This window comes from Peromyscus maniculatus, chromosome 14 (assembly GCF_049852395.1).
Source record: "Peromyscus maniculatus bairdii isolate BWxNUB_F1_BW_parent chromosome 14, HU_Pman_BW_mat_3.1, whole genome shotgun sequence".
Lineage (NCBI taxonomy): Eukaryota > Metazoa > Chordata > Mammalia > Rodentia > Cricetidae > Peromyscus > Peromyscus maniculatus.
The window spans coordinates 11582501-11603461 of NC_134865.1; the positions used below are offsets into that span (position 1 = coordinate 11582501).

Below are 20961 nucleotides of genomic sequence, written 5' to 3' on the forward strand. Positions count from 1 at the left end.
AAAAGCAATGCGACTTGAAAACATTAACTTTTTTTGTTTGAGACAGTCTTATATATTCTATAGTAACAAGCCAAATCAGTACAGTGCTGAGGAGTGAGGCTGGTATTTCCTTTTTGTGAGATGTCTATTTACTTCCTTTGTCTTGTGGTTTTATTATTATTATTATTATTATTATTATTATTTTGTCTTCCTTTCTTTCTTTTCTTTCTTCCTCTCTCTCTCTTTCCTTCCTTCCTTCCTTCCTTCCTTCCTTCCTTCCTTCCTTCCCTTCCCTTCCCTTCCCTTTCCTTCCTTCCTTCCTTCCTTCCTTCCTTCCTTCCTTCCTTCCTTCCTTCCTTCTTTCTTTCTTTCTTTCTTTCTTTCTTTCTTTCTTTCTTCTTTTTAGTGAGTTTTGGAGCTTTTAACATTTTGAGAATGAAGTTTTTATTGTTTTTGCTGTACTCAAGACTGAATTCCTGCCATGAGGCCTGGTTTGGGAAGTAGTTTTAAATAGGCAAAGCAAAAATACGGCACCGCATACCAAACAAATTATTTCTTAAATAGACTATAACATGGAGAGTGGTGGCACACACTTTTGATCCCCTAGTCATAAGGCAGACATAGACACCTTTGAGTTCCAGGCTAGCCAGGGTTACATAGTGAGACCCCACCTCAAAAAACATAAAACAGGTGTTGGAGAGATTGCTTAGAGGTTAAGAGCATTGGCTGCTCTTCCAGAGAACCCTGGTTCAATTCCCAGCATCCACATGGCAGTTCACAACTGTCTGTAACTGCAGTTCCAGGAGGTCTGACACCCACACAAAGACATAACTGCAAGCAAAATACCAATGCACATAAAAAATAAAAAGGTATCATCAAAAAAACCAATCAAACTATATATATATGTATATATATACATATATATACAGTAATGTAGATGTATACAGTGGGTCTTAAAAAATTAAAAAGGTGCATTTTTTTTTGTGTATGTGTATGTGGGTGGGCAAACATGTGCCACAGTGTGTGTAGCTGGGAAAACAATCTTCAGGAATTGACTTTCTCCTCACGCTGTCAGGTTTGGAGGCATGTGTCTTTACTCACAGAGCCATCTGCTGGCCCTCACAATGGTGTTATGGGAACATCTTCAAGCTTAGAGGCAGGTCAATTGTGAAGAACGAGGAGTTAGACACAAAATTTATGATTGGAGCCATGTGCATACTTGGGGTGTTGTGTGGTGAGGATTATGTGGTCCAGGCCATCCTGGGATACACAGCAACTTCCAGGCCAGCCCTGGGCAAGACTCTGTCTCAATATTCTCCACAAAATGATGAAAAATTTAAAAATATTCTCAATACTTCATCTGCAGAATAAGTTTATTAATAACTTTAAAAATTCCTAATTGGGCAATCATGGTTATGCAGGCCCTTACTCCCAGCACTCAGGAGACAGAGGCAGGAGGATCTCTGTGGGTTTGACGACAGCCTGGTCTAAACAGGGAGTTCCAGGCCAGCCAGGGCTACACAGTGAGTCCCTATCTGAAAAAAGAACAAAAAACAAAAAAACAAAAGCCAACAAAAGCAAGAGTTTTCTAATTATCATGTTTTCCTGTGTTTCTGACTACTTATAACTTAATATTTAATCCATGCCCAATCATTAAAAACAGAACAAAACAAACGAAACCACCCAAACCCCAAAGCAACTCTTGAGATGTCGTACACACCTATGCTCTAGGGTGTGTATTTTTGAGTGCCTCTTTCTATACTACTCTTTGTGCTTGAATTCATATTAAAATGTCTTTATTAATTACCAGCTCTGCTTCACAGAAACCAAACCAAAACACACAAACAAATCAGCAAAACCTGAATCCTAGGTAGACAGGACAGTATATATGCATAATCCTAGCTACTCAAAAGACTCAGGTGGGAAGGTGATGTCAAGGCCAGCTCCAGCAATGAGACCCTGTCCCAAAATAAAACAAACAAAAAACCCCTTCCACAACAGAATATCTTTTAACTCATAAAATCATTATATAGCTAACACACGAGAGAGAGTACGAAGCCCAGTAATTAGAAACTGAACTGATACTTTCTAAGTTAAACAGCCAGTGAGCTTAGTGAGAAGTTAAGTATTTTCTACACAGGATCAGACAGTCTTTGCCAGCCACATATTGCCTTAGCCATACTCGGCTTTGTTTTTTAACAACCTGTGAAAGAAGAGCAAGCGACTCTTGGGTCATGAGGTGTACACAGTTTGTGGCTTGAATCTGGTGGCAGCTGTGAACTGCTCACTCCAGTGTACCAATCGATGTCTGCACTTCTGTGTCACTTGTGTTGACCCACAGCATCACCTACTTGTACATAGTCAATCCCGGGGCTTTCATTTGTAGATGGTCCAACAGCCCCTTCAGCACACAGCCTCTCACCCAGACAGAATTTTTTCCAGCCTTCTTCATCTTCAGATTTCGGCTGAAAGAAAAAAAAAAAAACCTTATTTCTATTTATTTTTTATACTGAACAGTAAGAAAAGAAGTGAGGCCAAAAATGTTACTGAAGGTAACTTCAAATGTAAGGAACGAACAAATAAAAATTTGGGCTCACTTTCTTTAAAAAGGAGAAGTGAGAGTTCCCTATATTTTGATTACCCCAACTTAAAGACATGGTGCTAGTTAAGGACATAATTGTGTACGCTCTCCAAATTCCCATGTTGAAGCCCTAACTGTCAGAACTGTAGGCTGTGACTGCTGTTGGAGATCTGACCTTTAAAGCTGCAAGAGTGAACGCTAACTGGCCTTGATGGCCTCTTTTCCAAAAACCCAAGCCCATTTCTGTTACTCATTTGTGTGTGTACAGTCAGAGAACAGCTCGAAGGAGTCAGTTCTTTCCTTCCACTATGTGGGTCATGAAGACCAAACTCACATGGTCAATGCCTTCACAGACTGAGCCATCTCACCGGCCCCTGACTGGTCTATTTATAAGGGGGCATTGGGATCATAAAGAATACATTTTCTTCTCTTTCAGAAGATAAATGGCTTTCATCGCTTTCTTAGATGTGTGATTCCCTAGAAGGTTTAAGAAAATTGGCTAGAACTATGTATTCACCTCTTCTCCAATTCCAATATTTACTCTAGCTGCTAATATTTGAGGAGCTTAATTAATTATATATAAACTGCTATGATACAGAGAGCAGTATCTCCCAATATGGACCACAGGCTTCACTACTGTGTCTGCTACTGTGAAGCATATAAATGTGCTCATTGCACGGCATCAATATCTCACCAAGAAAATCTATAAGCCTCCCTTCAGTGTTTTTAGATCCTAAAAATGTGTTTACATTCCAAAAAAGCAACAGTTTAGAAGAATCCTTAAAAGCCTGGAGAGGTCACAGGGTCACCATCTGTTAACCTAAATGAAAAAAAAAAAAATAGACGCCCACATGATAGCACATGCCTGTCCCAGCACTTGGAAGGTAAAGGCTTGAGGATTCCAAGTTTAAGGCTACACATAGTAGACTTTGTTTTAAGAAAGCAAGGGCTAGGGGGGTAGGGGTAAGAACTACATATGCAAGGCCCTGAGTTCAATCCCTAGCACTGCAAGGAAAAATATACACCACAGGAAACTATAGGAGTACTTGAAGAGGCTGAGGAAAGGACCACAGCAAACGTTTTGAAAACTCAGTCTGCCGGTGAACAGCTGGGCAGATGTCCTTGTAGAAGTACTTTGTTTACTTGCTTTTTTGAGATAAGATTATCCTATAGCCTAGGCTGACTTTTAAATTATTCATGCTGGCCTCAAACTTATGATCCTCCAGCTTCAGCCTCCAGAGTGCTGGGGTTACAGGAGATGCCACTGTGCCCGCCTTAGAAGTTTAAGGTGGTGGTGGTCTCTCGTAAGATTGCATTTTGACAGTCTTTTGTGGCTATTATTAGGCAATAATCCGTAAGAACACGCTCTAACTTCTCAGCCTTATTATTTTGTTAGAACTGAGGCAGCAGTAATACTCTATTTTGATTCTGACAACTTTCACACACTCTAAGTCTCTCAAGATAAAGTGAATTAAAACAGTCATGGGCCAGGCTTAGTGCTGCATGCCACCAATTAATTCCAGCACTCCAGAGGCAGAAGCAGGCAAATCCCTTGTGTTTAAGGTTAGCCTGGTCTACTAATGAGTTTCACTCCAGCTGGGGCAATATAGTGAGACTCTGTCTTAAAAAAAAAATCAAACACAAGACCAAAACATGAACTGACTCAGGCTACTAGTATAACAAACTGATACATATATACATTGACATATGAAGGAAAATAAAAATAATATAGACCAAGCAATTAACTCTTTAAAGACTAGAATATGGATTATTTCACAAAGACATATACTGGACAACTTAAGCCAAGAAACTCACATACCATTGTCACATTACTATCCAACTGCTGAGATTTCCAGTGATTTCTATGCTTGTTCACACTCTACAGGAAAACAAGTTAATGATCATCAGAGAATGAAAAACTAAAAAGAAGTAAGTTTTTGTACAAAATTCCAACTATCCTAAAATTTAGAAAATGCACACATACCAAATATATCTAGTGAATAGAATAATTTGGTAATTGATTCATAAATACTTATATATTTATAATTTTCCCAATTACAGTCTAAGAACAGAAATACACCTGAAGGAGGTTTAACTTGATTAGAAGAGATACTTGCCTGTCGAACAGCTGAAAACCGTACCACTTGTTGCTGCTGCCACTGAAGTGTTGGAGAATAACCTTCAGGGGCAGGCTGGCATCCTGAAAGCTGGAAATCAGTTCACAAGTGTTAGAGTCCACTTTATGTCTAGATATGTGCCTATGCCGAATAAGAGTAAAACCAAGACGAAGAGTAAGTATGTTTTAGTGATAAGATTATTTAAGAGAATAAAGGTATATTTTATCAGAGCAGGAAAGCAGGTAGTTTACAGTCTATGGACCAGTTAATAAAAGAGATCCTTTGGGGCTGGAGAGATGGCTCAGTGGTTAAGAGCACTGACTGCTCTTCCAAAGGATCTGGGTTCAATTCCCAGCACCCAAATGGCAGCTCATAACTGTCTGCAGCTCCAGTTCCAGAGGATCTGATGCCCTCATACAGCCATACTTTCAGGCAAAACACCAATGTATATAAAATAAAAATAAATAAATAATTAAAAATAAAAAGAGATCCTTTGTCATTTTACTTAGAAAAATATAGACTGAATGTTGTGGGGGAAGTTTCTATGAAATCTGAATGCTATGAACCTGAAGGATATAACTTAATTCTACTTTTCTATAATACTGAAGAGAAACAAAAAGAGAGATATACCCTAAATAAAGAATTTTGGAATGGTCAAAATGTATCCAATAACTCAAAGGCACTTGACTTGAAAAGATCTACTTTTTTTTTTTTTTATACTTTTTTTGGAGGTGGGGGTGGGCATGGTAATGGCACTGTAACCCCAGGGTTCTCAAACAAGGTGGCCAAATACTAACATTACTTTAGTTTCCTGAAACAGCACACAGTTAACAAATGATAAGTTATTGCCTTCTAATAAAACTCAGTGGGGTAAATTGGAAATAAACTAAGTTTACATGAAATCATATGCCATCAAGAAAAATTTGTGAAGTTATATAAAACCTTATAGTGCCTGAATTAAAATGTCCTACTTATAAACATTAAAGGAATTACTGGGCTGGAGAGATGGCTCAGAGGTTAAGAGCACCGACTGCTCTTCCAGAGGTCCTGAGTTCAATTCCCAGCAACCACATGGTGGCTCACAACCATCTGTAATGAGATCTGGTGCCCTCTTCTGTATACATAATAAATAAATAAATCTTTAAAAAAAAAAAAAAAAAAAAAAAAAAGGAATTACTTCAAACATAAAAAAATTATCAAAAACCTTCCAAAATAAAACAAAAACCTGATCTTAGGTTAAATATAATCTTCATTGAGAAGATTTTTTTCCCCCTGAGATAGGGTTTCCCTATGTGGTCTTGGCTGTCCTCGAAATCACTATGTAGACCAGGACGGCCTTGAACTTAACAGAGGTCTGCCAGCCTCTGCCTCCCCAGTGCTGGCATTAAAGCCATGTACCACTATAATTGGCTGAGAGATTTTTGACTAAGAAGTTTCATTTATTTTATGTGTATGAGTGTTTTGTCTGCATACATGTCTGTGTACTATGTGCACGCCTGGTACCTGAGCGGGTGAAAAGAGATCCCCTTGAGCCAGAGCTAGAGATGGTTGTGAGCAGCACTGTGGGTGCTGGGAATTGAACCTGCATCACCTGGAAAAACATCCAGTGCTTTTAACTACTGAGCCATCTCTCCAGTCCTGTAGTTATTTTATTTATTGAGTGCTGTTTATTTTCTTCATGCAACGACCAGATGATGTAATTATTTGGTTTTTTTCTGTGTCCTTTAGGAGACTGTTACTGTACAAGCACAGGGAACTTTCCTCATTCTTTCTTTCTGAGATGAGGGTCTTTGTAGTGGGTAGCCATTCCAGCTTGGATCTGGAAGTTCCAACCCCCATTGAGACTCTGGCAACTGTCACGCCTACGAGGCGGGGCGAGGGGAGGCGCCGGGGACCCGAGAGCTGGATGGGCCAGCGCTCTCTCTGGGCGCTCTCTCGGTGCCCGGAAGCTGACCGGTGCAGTTTGACTGTGCAGAGCTCCGGAGAACACCGCTGGACTGCGTCACACCTTCCCCAGACCCTGCGACCTACCCATTACTTAATTTGTGAGTTACGCCATTAAATAAATATCCTTTTAACTACGTGGAGTGGCCAAAATAATTTCTCCAATAGGTCTTTTATATTCCAGGCTAGCCTGGAACCCTTTATGTAGTAGAGAATGACCTGGACCTCCAGACTCTCTTGTCTCTACCTCCAAGTGTTAGGATTATAAGTGTGCATAACAACATGCCTGGTCTTATCTTCTGCTGTGTTCCTAGTGCCCAGCACAAACTAATTAATTGCTTAATGAAAAGTGTGCTGGATAAGCAAATGAACAAAGACCAGAGTACGCATGGAAAGAATAGAAAGATGCTAAGACATTTGTGTTTCCATTCTGAGACAATACGACGTCAAATGGAGAATGTGCACCAAGCACCAGGTTGATAATAACTATAAAGGTATAGTCAGAAAAAAATTCCTTCATAATTTACTTATAAAGGTCAGCATTAGTAAGCAATTGAAGTACTTTTGGTGTGTGTGTGTAATCTTTTCTCCCTACCCCCCGCCCCCCCCCACCCCCGAGACAGGGTTTCTCTGTAGTTTTGGTCCTAGAACTCGCTCTGTAGACCAGACTGGCCTCGAACTCACAGAGATCCATCCGCCTGGCTCTGCCTTCCAAGTGCTACGATTAAAGGCGTGCGCCACCGCCTCTCATCGTGTGTGTGTAATCTTTTAAATGATACACACACACACACACACACACACACACACACACACACACACACATTTACATTTTTCAGAGGGTCTCATAAGGCAGGCTGGCCTCCAAATGGTGTCTAACTTTGTAGGGAGCAATCTAATGTTACCCTACACACCATCACTGATATTCTCGACAAGACAGGAAAAGCTTTGGTCATTTGTTTGTGTGCGGTTGGAATATACCCAGTTGGTTGGTAAAACTCACGGAAATATTCACACTTTGCTTCCTCTTCAACTTCTTTGGATCAATTTGGGCTACCACAACATCTGGACACTGAGCCGCTTCAATCCTGGAAGTAAGAGATCCATGTGTGAAATTTATTACTGCGCTATGCTCGCGTCTCGTTTGTAGGACAACAGATGCATTTTACTTCACTATGAAATCGCATCTAAAATTCAGACTCCCAGTCAAAGAACAAAAACGCCCGACACTATCTAGATGAAAAGCAAAGAGATTTGAGAGCACACCTTTTGTGTGTGTGCAATCAAGTCCAAAGGGTATTTGCCAACGGTAGGTTGTCAGACAGGGATCTTAAACTTCCCAGACCTCCCGAGAGAGAGAGAGATAGGAACCCAAACAGAGGAGAGACTGTGGCACACGGAGGGTCAGGCGCGGCACCAGGTCCATGCCCAGGGGCACGACAAAAATCACTCACTGCACCCTCCTTAGGTATTCCTGAGGCGTCCTGGGGGGCACCGAGGGATCGAAACCTTCCGTCAAGTCACAGGGCTCCACAGGTAACAACCGTGGCATCAACTCCTCCACCGCAGACTCGGCAGGAACCCACGCCATGGTATTCAAACCCGCCAATGCCTTTTGCGCCTGCGCCCAGGGTCGGCCCGGCGCCGGAGCTTCAGCGGCCTCAGGTGGCGCTGACAGGCTGAAGGGGGCGGAGCCGCGCCAACTTGCGGGTTGCATCAGGTTAATGGCTCCGGCGGTGGCGTGAAGCGGGAGAGTAGAATTCCTGAGAGAAGTGGTTCCTAAAGAATTCCTAGGTCTTTTTTAAAACCTAATTCCACTTTCTCTTCTAAAGCGTGGGTAGGGAGCAGGGACTGAGGGTGAACTTCAGAGTCTTGAATATCTTCTAAATTAATGAACAACATTGCGGTAGTTGTCATTTTTCAGAGTCCTGAAGAATTCAGCCACTGCTAAGCACTTTTCATTCCTCTGAATCTTACAACCCTTTCTGGTTTCTCGGGGAACAAAACTGACACAGAGCGGATAGATGGAGAGTTTAATTTTTTTTCTCCTTTTTTTGATAGGATCTTAGTGGTTTGTAGCTCAGGCTATTCCGGAACCCATTAGGTAGCTCCGGTTGTCCTCAAACCTGTAGTGATCCTCCGGCCTCAGCTTTCTTAGTCCTCGAACTATAGGCATGAACCAAGTACCACACCTGGACAATTTTTAGGGTTTTGAGACTACGTCTCTTCTGTAGCCCAGAAGGGTCTACAGTTCACAATGTTACTTAGGCTGGCCTGTCTTTTTTTTACCTTGACTATTGGGATTCTAGGCTTGACCCTCCACCACCAGCCTAAAAAGACACTTCAAAAATATAAAATTACGATTTTTGCGTTTGCATGTGTGTGGGTGCGTGCCTGTCGTAGCAGGTGCGGAGGTCAGAGTACAACTTTGGAGAGGAGGTTCTCTCCTTCCACCTTGTGAGTTCTGCTGCAAGCGAGTTTCCTGGCTGAGCCATTTCATTGACTCTTAACACACTGGCGAAAATTCAAAATTAGGAGAAGCTGAGCATCTTTTTCTAGTAAATACTTCAAAGATTGTTGGCTAGTGCCTTGTTTTTTTTTTCTCCATTTGAACACACGGGTAAAATCTGTCAGGAAAAAAAAAAAACAACCCATGCAAGAGCTTTTCCCGTATACTAGAAAACAATCATTCCAACAAACAGGCAGCAGACCGGAAGGCTCCATCTGGTGGTTAACAGAGCACTTTTCTTCCCGTTGCTAGCCACGTCCCAGCCGGGTATTTTAACTCCACAATCAAGCCAGACTCCGGAGCCCGGGAGCTTCCCGGCAGCGCCTTTCCGTCACTCACGTCCCACATTTTATTCCCCGCCCCGCCCACTGCCGCCTGCTCGCCCCGCCCCTTCCTGAATTATCCAGGACTTCTTCGCTCGCCCCACCCTCTTTATTACGCCGTCCCATCCCTTCCGCCAACCCTCCCCGCCCATTGCCACCGGTGCGCCCCGCCCCTTCCGGGGACTGTCCCCGCCCCTTGCCTCCTTCTCACCCCGCCCTTTCCTGAATTATCCCCGCCCCTCTGCCTGGGCTCGCAGGACTTCTTCGCTCGCCCCACCCTCTTTCTTAACGCCCGTCCCATCCCTTCCGCCACTCATCCCGCCCATTGCCACCGGTGCGCCCCGCCCCTTCCGGGACTGTCCCCGCCCCTTGCCTCCCTCTTCCCTCCCTCCCCTCGCCCCTCCGTGGCTCGCACTTCTCCTCGCCTCCTCCCCTTTGACGTGGCAGAGGCGGCAACCAGCCATGTTGCCCGGGCCCGGGCCCTCCCGAAGGCCGGGGGCGGGGCGGGGCGGGGCCGCCCCTGATTGCGGTGCCACGGCTGCTCCAGGGCGGCGGAGGGGACGACCGGCGCTCTGTGAGGCGGAGGCTGCGACCGGCGCGCGGAGCTCGCTTGGAAGGAAGGCGCTGTGGTAAGGACCGGCGTCGCTGCCACCTCCCCAGCTCCACCCGGGCTGGGAGGCGGGCCGCGGGCTGGGGGCTTAGGGGGACGGCGGTGTCTGTCCTCGCGGTGCCCGAGCCTAAGCGGCCCGGCGCGCCGGAGGCTGGGGCCCAGCGCTGGCGGGAGAGCGCTGAGCGCTGCTGGAGCCTGTCAGGGCGACCCGACCGAGCGCCCACCTCCCCAGCCCTCCCGGTGCCGGTGGAAGGATGGGAGCGGGGTGGAGAACGGCGGTCTGGGCAGCCGGCCCCGCGCCCACCCCACCTCCCGGGTGACACGCATTCCCATCCCTGCCCAGGGCTCCTGGGCCCCGGGGGCCTCTAGGTTCGCTTCTTGACTTGATCAGGAGTGCCCTAGACTTTGAACCCAGGTGACTACATCACCCGTAATTCGGCCTTGGGCTTTATAAAGGTTAAGGAGAAAAAAAAAAAAAGTAGCAGGTAAAGCTAATGCCTTGGGCTCATGGCTAATGATCAGTTTTGATAGCTGAGCAATGCCGTGGTGCACTCGGGCATCCATTCTGTCGGTAGGGCTTTACTGTTCGTGGGAAAGGAAGAGTGACAGTTACCGTAAATGCATGCATAGGTGGACTAGAGAGGAGATGCTTCATTCACTCTCTCACCTAAACTTCTGTCGTGTCTTACGTCTTGACACACTCCCCCCCTAAGCCGCGGATAACTAGGCATATTTGCTTAAAGAAATCTAAATTAACTGCGTATTAAATCTCCCTTCTTCCCAGTATCTTCAGAAGTCCATGTGTTTTTAGTTGTTTCATAGACCTATATAGTATTATTGCCCAAATTTCTCATCGAAGTTTATTGCCCAAGAGCATAACATTTGTTACTCAGTTCTTTTCACTGAAAATGTTACAACTGGGCTGGGAAGGTGGCTCAGAAGTTCCAGTGGGTTGCTCTTCCAGAGGACCTGTGTTTAGTCCTGGTTCAAGTGGACACACACACGGACACACACACACATACACACACACACACACACAAAACAGCGGCTCACCTACTGGCTTATAACCATCTCTAACTCCATTCCTAGGGGATACACACACACACCCACACCCACACCCACACCCACAGCTGCTCACCTACTGGTTTACAACCATCCCTAACTCCATTCCTAGGGGATACACACACACACACACACACACACACACACACACACAAAACAGCGGCTCACCTACTGGCTTATAACCATCTCTAACTCCATTCCTAGGGGATACACACACACACACCCACCCACACCCACACCCACAGCTGCTCACCTACTGGTTTACAACCATCCCTAACTCCATTCCTAGGGGATACACACACACACACACACACACACACACACACACACACACACACACACACACACACACCTGCTCACCTACTGGCTTACAACAACCATCCCTAACTCCATTCCTAGGGGATACACACACACACACACACACACACACACACAGCTGCTCACCTACTGGCTTACAACCATCCCTAACTCCATTCCTAGGGGATACACACACACACACACACACACACACACACACACACACACACACACACACACACACAGCTGCTCACCTACTGGCTTACAACCATTTCTAACTCCATTCCTAGGGGATCCACTGCCCTCTTCTGGTCTCCACAGGCACTGCACACACATGGTATACAGACACACATCAGGCAAAACACCCATACACAAAAAAATGAAATAAATACATATAAGAGAAAATTTTACAACTGAAATGTATAGAGGTACAATGGTAACACATAACTAAGGAACTTCAATTTATTTACAATTTGTATGTTTTTCAATTAGAAATGCATAAAGAGGTTAAAATTGGAACTGAGAAAAACAATACTAGGGAAAGCCTTTCAAGATACTTTAGGAAAATATTTGCTGTGCTACATTAAAGTGACATGATGCCTTGGGTCTACCAGGAGAAATTATTAAAATAGTTTTCACTGCTATAAATTATTGAAAAATGTGTCATTTCTTTAGAATAGTCTTTTGTATCTTATATCACTTTAAAAAAAGCTGAGTTTGTTAAATCTGTGTTCTTACGATATTTCAGAATATGTGTGTGTGTGTGTGTGTGTGTGTGTGTGTTTTAAAGAGGGTCTCACTATGGCAGCTTGGAACTGAGAAGAGATCCCCCTGCCTCTGCCTCCTGAGTGCTAGGATTAAAGTTGTGTGCCAACATGCCTGGCTGGTTTTATATATTTAGGCTAATGTTAATACTAGGTAATAAAGTGCTTGCCAACTAATGTCATCACATTAAGGAAGTTTGTGAAAGGACTTCTGTGCTGGGATTTGTGATTTTAAGCTTGAGCAGACACTACTTTTGAAAGTAAGAGAGTATTGTATGTGACCATGTAACTGGACAAAGTAAGAACAGGTGCAGCTTGCTTCAGAAGATTGCTGGAAGGTGAGAATATTGAGAAATACAATGGATATCAGTGAGTGAATATAATTTTAGAGCAGAGAGGGTGAGAAAAAAACTGAGGAAAAGGGAAATTGTGCTCAAATATCACTCAGGTGACATTTCGTGTATCATAATAAAATACAAGCGTGTAGAGTTAGAATGCACTCCATAGGCTAGAGAGATGTCTCAGCCATTAAGAGCATTGGTTGCTCTTCCAGAGGATCAGGGTTTAATTCCCAGCACTCATGTGGCAGAACATAACTGTTTATAACTCGAGTTCCAGGCAATCAGACACCCTTACACAGACATACATGTAGACAAAACAACAATGCACATAAAATAAAAATAAGTAAACCTTTTCAAAAAGTATTCTAGATATAATATGCTTTAAAAAAAAAATCCAGTCCACAACCTGTTGTAGAAACTTAAACCTGGCTCTTGCTTAAGTGTGAATGCCTTCTGAGTCTTTTAATCTTGCTCATTGAGAGGGAGCTTAGGCAGTGGTTCTCAGGACCTCCTTATACTTTTAAACATTGTTGAGAAACCAAGGAAAACATGTTTACTTTTATATCCCTTAAACAAACAAACAGAAAGATTACTATGTGTAGTCTGCATTGGAACAGAGAGGAGGGGGAGAGGAAGCAACTGAAGATTTTTGTTCATGTAACCATTGTCTTATGATCTCTGCTCAGTTTCTCTTCTCCTATTACTTTAAATTTTGTTTCTTTGAGACAAGGTCTCACTGTGTCAACCTGTAGCCCAGGTTAAAGCAGTCCTCCTGTCTCAGCCTCCCCTAGTACTGGGGTGGCAAGCATGCAGCACCATGCCGGTTTTACCAGATGTGTTTATTGCTTCTCTTTCCAAGGAGAGAGCCTAGCACATAGGATAGCAACAGATGGAAAGTCACTCAAGCCTGGTGGTTCCCAGCAACTTCATTCATCAGTGAGGGATGGCTTACAGAACTAATGCTAGGTATGACAACATCGAAAACCTTATCAGCATTTTTTATTGACTAGAAACTTACTTCTAAGGTTCAGAAGAAATCCCAAATCAAGATGCTATATTGGGTGTCTGGTGAAGGCCTGCTTTCTGGTGCATACACGGTACTTTGCAGTGTGTTCTCACATAGCAGAAAAGGCATATAGTTTCCTGAGTCTTAAAATAAGGCCAACAGGGCTGGAGAGATGGCTCAGCCGTTAAAGGCTAAGCTCATAACCAAAAATAAAATAAGGCCAACAATCCCATTCATTTAAAATCAGTTTCTTTTCCCGCATCCTTCTCAGCAATTTTACATCCATATTCTCTCTTCTGACAATGTAGGTCTATGATTTTCAGTTCTATTCTTAATTCTGTTTTTAGACTTAATTGAAAAGTATTTTGTTTTATGTGTGTGGGTGTTTTGCCTGTGTGAATGTCTGTGTACCACTTGTGTGCCTGTTGCCCTCAGATGCCAGAAGTGGGTGATCCCTGATAGAATCTGGTAGTAAGCTGCCCTGTGGTTGCCGGGAATTGAACCCAATAGCCAGTGCTATTTTTTTAATATGTATGAGTACTTCGCCTGCATCTGTGTTTGTGCATTACTTGTGTGCCTGGTGTCCTCGGGGGCCAGAAGAAAGAATCAGAGCCCCTGGAACTGGAGTTAGAGATGTTTGTGAGCTGCCATGTGGGTGCTGGAAACTAAACCAAGGTCCTCTGCAAAGGGCAGTGAGGCTTCTTAACTATTGCCATCTCTCCAGCCTCAGTTCTTTTAACCTTATTTCTTTCATTTTTGTTACACTAGTACTTGGAATTCTACATTTTTGTGCTTTTAAGTTCTTTGGCCTCCGTTCATGACTAACCACTCTTTGCAGTTGGAGAGCCTCAGGCAGGAATGTACTCTAGATGGGGAAGCCAGCACCATAGCCAGCCAGTTAGAAAGTGGTAAGACACCTGGTCGTGATGACACACACTTGTAATCCCAGCACTCGGGAGGCTGCAGCTGGGGATGGGGGTTTCCAGGATAACCTGGATTATGTAGTGAGACTCTTTCAAAACAGTGAGGTGACAAATGATGACCAGAAAGCCTAAACCTGCCTGTGAGTTTAAAATATTCTGTTCACATTTTATATCTCATCATGCTTTCACAAGTTAGGATTTAGTTTCTACGAGGGGCTCTGTGGTGTGTAAATCCTGGGGATACCACTTAACAGGCACTTTGTCATGCCACTGGTATTCTCTACCTAGTTTCAGGACAAGCTTTCTTGTTAGCAGAAATACTATTAAATGCTCTCTTCTAGCAAGTCAGATGAGAGCTTGTCCTTTTTGAATTAAAAACCATGTGTATTTTAGAATTTTATGATTTTGTATGTTTATTAGAATTATATAACTTACAAAGTTGATGATTGGAATCATAATGTGTAGGTTCCTACCCCTTTTTTGTCCTTTTCCCTGTATACACATTTAAATAAATAACATGTATTGGTCCTAGTCTTTAATGTTTAATATTTTATTATATTTGTTTCTTTTGTGTGTGACAAACTGCATGTGGTTGGTTGTGTGCATAGTGCGTGCATGTGCACAGCACACATTGGAGGTCAGAGAACAACTTAGTTCTCTCTTTGTACCGTGTGAGTACCAGGGATCACATTTGGTCATCAGACTTGGCAGCAAGTGCCCCAATGAGCCATCTCACCTTGTCAGTAGTCTTAAGAGAGTGAATTAAGTTAGCTAGAATCACTACTTCTTACTGAGCCTCATGAGCATTGGGCTTTGTAGAGCCATTATGGATTATGAGTGGAGTTATTAAGTTTTTGTTTGGTCATAATTTTTAGTGTGTTAATATTGCCAAAGGTAGGAAAATATATTTACTTTGAATTTCTTATGAGGCTTCTGGATTTTTAAATATCTTTTAATTTATGTTTCAGACAGAGATAAGAATCAAGCACTACAATGACAACCTATTTGGAATTCATCCAACAAAATGAAGAACGAGATGGGGTCCGGTTCAGTTGGAATGTTTGGCCATCTAGTCGGCTGGAAGCTACAAGAATGGTTGTTCCGGTGGCAGCCCTGTTTACACCTCTAAAGGAGAGACCCGACTTACCACCCATTCAATACGAGCCTGTCCTGTGCAGCAGGACAACTTGCCGAGCAGTTTTGAATCCTTTATGGTAATCAAAATACATGGAAGGAAGTACTGTGGTAATATACTTCAGAACTGTAATTTGTGCTGAGGGGTTAGCTCAGTTGGTAGAGTACTTACCTAGCACACACAAAGTCCTGGGGTCAGTCCCCTGCTTCACATAAACCAGCACACACCTGAGATCTCAGCACTCAGAGAGTAGAGGCAGGGCAATCAGAAATTCAAGATTATTTTCAGCTGCATAGCAGATTCAAAACCAAGCTGGGCTACATGACATCATCTCAACAAAAAGAAAAGGAAAATAAATGGTTTCTTATTCATTTATGTAAAGAATTCTGCTTTTTCTATTTATGGTTGTAGTCTAGGAATCCCAAGAGCTTAAGTTTTAGTATTCTAGTTATAATGAATTATTAAAGTGAAGAGACCAGATACAAATGTCATTATAAAAGTATTATATCCTATTAATGGTACTGGCTGTGTATGAACCTATCTTATGACTTGGAAAAGTCATAAATGAGTTGGTGTGGTATTCAATAGGTGCTATTATTCCTAAGGCAAGATCTCAGGAAACATTTTTTAAATTTCTCTTTCTTCTGCCTTTCCTCCCATCTAGTTTGTTAGTGAATGCAGTCAGTTCTACCTCCAGAGCGCTGTGGATTCTCTGACTTTTACTTGGTGTTTGCTGATGCTGGGATTATAGGCTTACCCAGTCTTTCCTATCGATGTCACATCTTCCCAGCTTTTCTCTGTCTGAGCCTTGAGGATACTAACTAAACTTACACCTGGCACATTGCAAGTGTTTGTTAATTCTTCATATAGCATTCTGCCTGTGTTCTCCTGTCATTGGCTTCCTTTCCTTCAGGCTGCTCTTCAAGTTTGAAGGATCTCCTTTGGTTTTCTTTGTTATTATCTTCGTTGTTGTTGTTGATTTATGTTTTGTGAGACAGTCTCACTGTGTAGCCCCTGCTGGCCTGGAACTTGTTATGTGACTAGACTAGCCTCGAACGTGCTGCATACAGTCCTCCTGCACCTGCCTCCCAAGTGTTGGGATTGCAAGAATGTACTACCGTGCGTACCCAGGAAGGCTCTGCTTTATTGAATTCTTTTTTTTTTATTAAAATCTTTTATGCGTTTTACATACCAATCAAAGATCCCCCTCTTCCTTCCTCCTGCCCCTTCAGCCTTCCCCTCTCAGCCTACCCCCTATTTCCTCCTACAAGAAGGAAAGGCCTCCCATGGGGAGGTATGTTTAGTAGGGTCAGGTTCAAGCCCCTCCCCCTGCCTCAAGGCTGTGTGAGGTGTCCCATCATAGGTAGTGGGCTCCAAACAGAAGGCTCTGCTTTAAATAGCTGTTCTAAACACTTTTTCTAGAAATATCTCTCCTTTCTTGTTTGTGTAATTAAAACAAATAATTTGTGTTTGTGTGCATGCATGTGTGGCGATATTGTATGGAGGTCAGAGAACAACTTTTGGAAGTTAGTTCTCTCCTCCTAACATGGCTCTGGATATTAAACTGAGGTTGTTAGGCTTTCTTGGCAAGCACTTTGACCCAGTGAGCCATCTTGCTGACCCTTTAATCTTTATTTTTTTTTTTTTTTTTTTTTTTTTTTTGGTTTTTTCGAGACAGGGTTTCTCTGTGTAGCTTTGCGCCTTTCCTGGAACTCACTTGGTAGCCCAGGCTGACCTCGAACTCACAAAGATCCACCTGGCTCTGCCTCCCGAGTGCTGGGATTAAAGGCGTGCGCCACCACCGCCCGGCGCCTTTAATCTTTATTATTGCTACTTAAGTAGTATTTTCAGCTGGGTGTGGTAGTAGAAGCCTACAATTCTAAAGACTTGAGGGGTTGTGGGTTCTAGGTCAGCCTGGATGTTTTAGGAAGATTTGTCTCAAAACAAAACGAGACAAAGCCACAAAAAGTTGTTCTCAAGGTACAGTTTAGTTTAGTGGTAAATGTTTGTCTAATGTGTGAGGCCCTGGGCTCAACCCCTCATGCCCCAAGGAATAAAAAGCAAATCACTTTGATCATCAATTTTACTCCATGTTTTTGAATGAAATTAATTTTATTTAAATTAAGGTCCTTGTAAAATTGAACTGAAACATTGCCTAACTAATCTGTTTTTTCTTAAAACAGTCAAGTGGATTATCGAGCAAAACTCTGGGCTTGCAACTTTTGTTACCAAAGGAATCAGGTAAGGACATCTACAGATGCTAATGCTGTAGTGCTGGTCATGTAGGGGAATGCTTATGTAAAAAGGATATAATGGTTATAACACAACAATCCTTCTTTTCATTCCATGTATGGGTTGTGTGTTGGTGGGTGTGCATGTGCAAGGCTGAGCATGTGTAGGTCAGAGGAAACTTGAGGGATTTAGTTTTCTACTTATACCATATGGACTCCAGGGGTCAAACTCAGGTAGTCAGGGTTAGAAGCAAGAGCACTTAGCCACTAAGTCATCTCACCAACCTGAAAATATCTTTTTAATAATTAAATGAGACCAGCCTGGTCTACATAGTGAGTTCCAGGACAGCCAGGGTTGCATAGAAGACCCTGTCTCAAAAACAAACAACAACAAATACAGACAAAAATTTAAATGATGAGGAAACAATTTTTGAGTTTAAAACTTTATTTCTGGCAATAATTTGGTAACTTTTTTTTTCTTCTCTGTTTGCAGTTTCCACCTACATATGCTGGGATATCTGAATTGAATCAGCCTGCTGAGCTTTTACCCCAGTTTTCAAGCATTGAATATGTAGTTCTGGTAAGAACATAAGAGTAGGTATTTAAGAAAGCTGTAAGTGACAAGGACTTACGTCAGAATCATTATGAAAATGGAGGTCCTGTTAAGGGCCTGACAAATCGAATTGAGCATTTCACAGTTAAGAAACATTAAGATCAATTTGATGAAGGTAATTTCTGACTGGAATTATTTGATGATTAGTCAGATACTGGGTAGGATGGTGTGATTTGATCAGTTAGGAAGAACATTTCAGCTTCATTTTATAATTGGAGGTCTCTTGACATATATTTGGTTAATAGAATACTAAATTCTGCTGTGTGTTCAGGAGTTTATGAATGAACATACCCTTGTTGCTTATGGATTTTATTGTGGAGAGCTGGGCAGGTTAGGTCATGCCTGTAATCACAGAACTTTGCTTATGGAAGCAGAAGGATCAGGGGTTCAAGGTCATCTTGGTCTATGAGTTCAAGGTCCACCTGGATTTTATGAGACATATCTCTAAACAACAAAGATCAAAAAAGGTGTGGAAATTTAAAAGTATAAATATATTTTTGAGACAGTGCCTGACTCTAAAGCCCTGGCTGACCTGCAGCTCCCTGTGTAGAGCAGGCTGCCTCTGACTGCCTCTATAGTGCAGGGATTAAAGGTATGCATCATTATGGCTGGCCAATAAAAAATATCTGAATGTGGTACAGGAACAGAATTGTGGTTCACTAGAACTAGTTACTACATTTGCCAAACCTGGCTAGGTTTTGATTTTCTGAAAAGTCATCCCAGGCTTTGGTAATTTTTTTATAAACATTATCTTATTATTATTTTAAATAATTTTTTCTTTTTATTTTATGTATATTGGTGTTTTGCTTGCATGTATGTCTGTGTAAGGGTGTTGGGTCCCCTAGAACTGTAGTTACAGTTGTGAGCTGCTATGTGGGTGCTGGGAATTGAACCTGGGTCCATTGGAAGAGCAGTCAGCACTCTCAACCGCTGAACCATTTCTTCAGCCCTTCATTATTATTATTATTATTTTAAAAATTATTTAACCATAACTGCCGGGCTGACTGGGTGGTTAAGGAGAGTTGGTGCTCTTGCACCTGTGTCCGTTTGTTTAAAATTGCCTGTAATTGCAGCGCCAGTGCATCTGATGCTCTGTTCTAGGCTTTAAACCTCCACATATCCACACAGATATGTGGTTAAAAAGTGAAATGAAGTCTGGCGGTGGTGGCGCACGCCTTGAATCCCAGCACTTGGGAGGAAGAGGCAGGCAGATCTCTGTGAGTTCTAGGCCAGCCTGGTCTACAGAGCCAGTTCCAGGACAGGCACCAAAGCTACACAGAGAAAGAACCCTATCTTGAAAAACAAAACAAAACAAAAGAGTGAAATAAACCCAAACGAACAAAAATAATTAAAAAAAAATGACTATACTTACAGAAATTCACTCAAGTAGAAATACACATATTACTTGTGTGCTGTTTTTGGTAGAATGCTATTCAACTTATTCTATATAGTTTTGACCAAAAACTTGGTACATGGTTTATGATTTTAAAATAATATATTATCTCATTTATTTTTTTATTCAGCAAAGCTAATCTTGAATTTGTTGTTCTAAGTGAAATCTCCCCGATAGCTGAAGCCATAGTTGTTCCTGTACCTGGCCTGAACTTTGTAGTTGTTAAATTATTATTTGAAATACTTTAAAATTATTATTATTATTTGTGAGAGAGTCTCATGTATGTCACGTTGCCTATGTAGATGAAGATAGCCTTCAACTCTTGGTGGTCCTGTGCTGGGGTCACAGGTGTGCATTACTACACTCAGTTTGAAAAGTAATAAATGCTTACAAGAAATTAAACTTCATGTAATTAAATAGAAAACCAAAGTGCCCCCCCCTCGTGTGTGTGTGTCTGTGTGTGTGTGTCTATGTCTCTCTGTGTCTGTGTCTGTGTCTGTGTCTATGTTTGTGTGTGTGTGTGTGTGTGTTTGGAGGTCAGAAGAGAGTTTTCCGAAGTCAGTATTCTCCTTCCACTGTGGGTTTTGGGATGGACTCAGGTCCTCAGGCTTGTGCCACAAGTGCTTTTACCTGCAGAGTCACCCTGTCAGCCCTTTACACTTCCTTTTTCACTCAGTGCTATGTCTTAGCTCTCTCCAGGATCACGGATATTACCTGTTTCATTTCTATAATGGTTTTATTAGCATTCCACTGCATGCACATATTAATATTTCACTGTTTTCAGTTTTAATTAGTCCCTGGTTGACTGTCTTGAATGTTGTTATACAATGCTAATACCTTTATAAGTCCTTTCCTTACTGCATTTTTTTTCAAGCGTGGTCCCCAGATGCCTTTGATATTTCTCTATGTGGTTGATACTTGTATAGAAGATGAAGATTTGCAAGCTCTAAAGGAATCCATGCAGATGTCATTGAGTCTTTTGCCACCTACAGCTTTGGTTGGACTTATTACTTTTGGGAGAATGGTCCAGGTTCATGAACTTGGATGTGAAGGCATTTCAAAAAGCTATGTCTTCAGGGGAACAAAGGATTTATCTGCCAAACAACTGCAGGTGGGTAAGAATGGGAGTGCTCAAC

The 20961-nt window shown here is 42.4% G+C and overlaps 2 protein-coding genes across 6 annotated transcripts in view; one reads left to right on the plus strand and one right to left on the minus strand.

The window, feature by feature from the left end:
* The window catches only part of Gemin2 (gem nuclear organelle associated protein 2), a 19422-nt gene extending 9371 nt beyond the window's left edge, over window positions 1-10051 (minus strand). The window contains exons 1-6 of one of the 3 annotated variants that reach the window (XM_076550599.1): window positions 9866-10051; window positions 8073-9245; window positions 7622-7706; window positions 4678-4767; window positions 4380-4439; window positions 2331-2444 (exon numbers count right to left, since the gene is read on the minus strand). In XM_076550599.1, coding sequence (XP_076406714.1) covers window positions 2331-2444; window positions 4380-4439; window positions 4678-4767; window positions 7622-7706; window positions 8073-8335 — 612 coding nt within the window. In that variant the 5' untranslated portion in view covers window positions 8336-9245; window positions 9866-10051. Of the gene's footprint in view, window positions 1-2330; window positions 2445-4379; window positions 4440-4677; window positions 4768-7621; window positions 7707-8072; window positions 9472-9661; window positions 9771-9865 lie in introns of those variants that run through there. The other 2 variants (XM_006988946.4, XM_006988947.4) reach the window with 2 other exon arrangements.
* Window positions 9940-20961, plus strand: part of LOC102920348 (SEC23 homolog A, COPII component) — a 62006-nt gene continuing 50984 nt past the window's right edge. Inside the window, exons 1-5 of one of the 3 annotated variants that reach the window (XM_076550595.1) lie at window positions 9940-10079; window positions 15422-15667; window positions 17772-17829; window positions 18313-18399; window positions 20700-20936. In XM_076550595.1, the coding sequence (XP_076406710.1) occupies window positions 15447-15667; window positions 17772-17829; window positions 18313-18399; window positions 20700-20936 (603 nt within the window). In that variant the 5' untranslated portion in view covers window positions 9940-10079; window positions 15422-15446. Of the gene's footprint in view, window positions 10080-13382; window positions 13491-15421; window positions 15668-17771; window positions 17830-18312; window positions 18400-20699; window positions 20937-20961 lie in introns of those variants that run through there. The other 2 variants (XM_076550597.1, XM_076550598.1) reach the window with 2 other exon arrangements.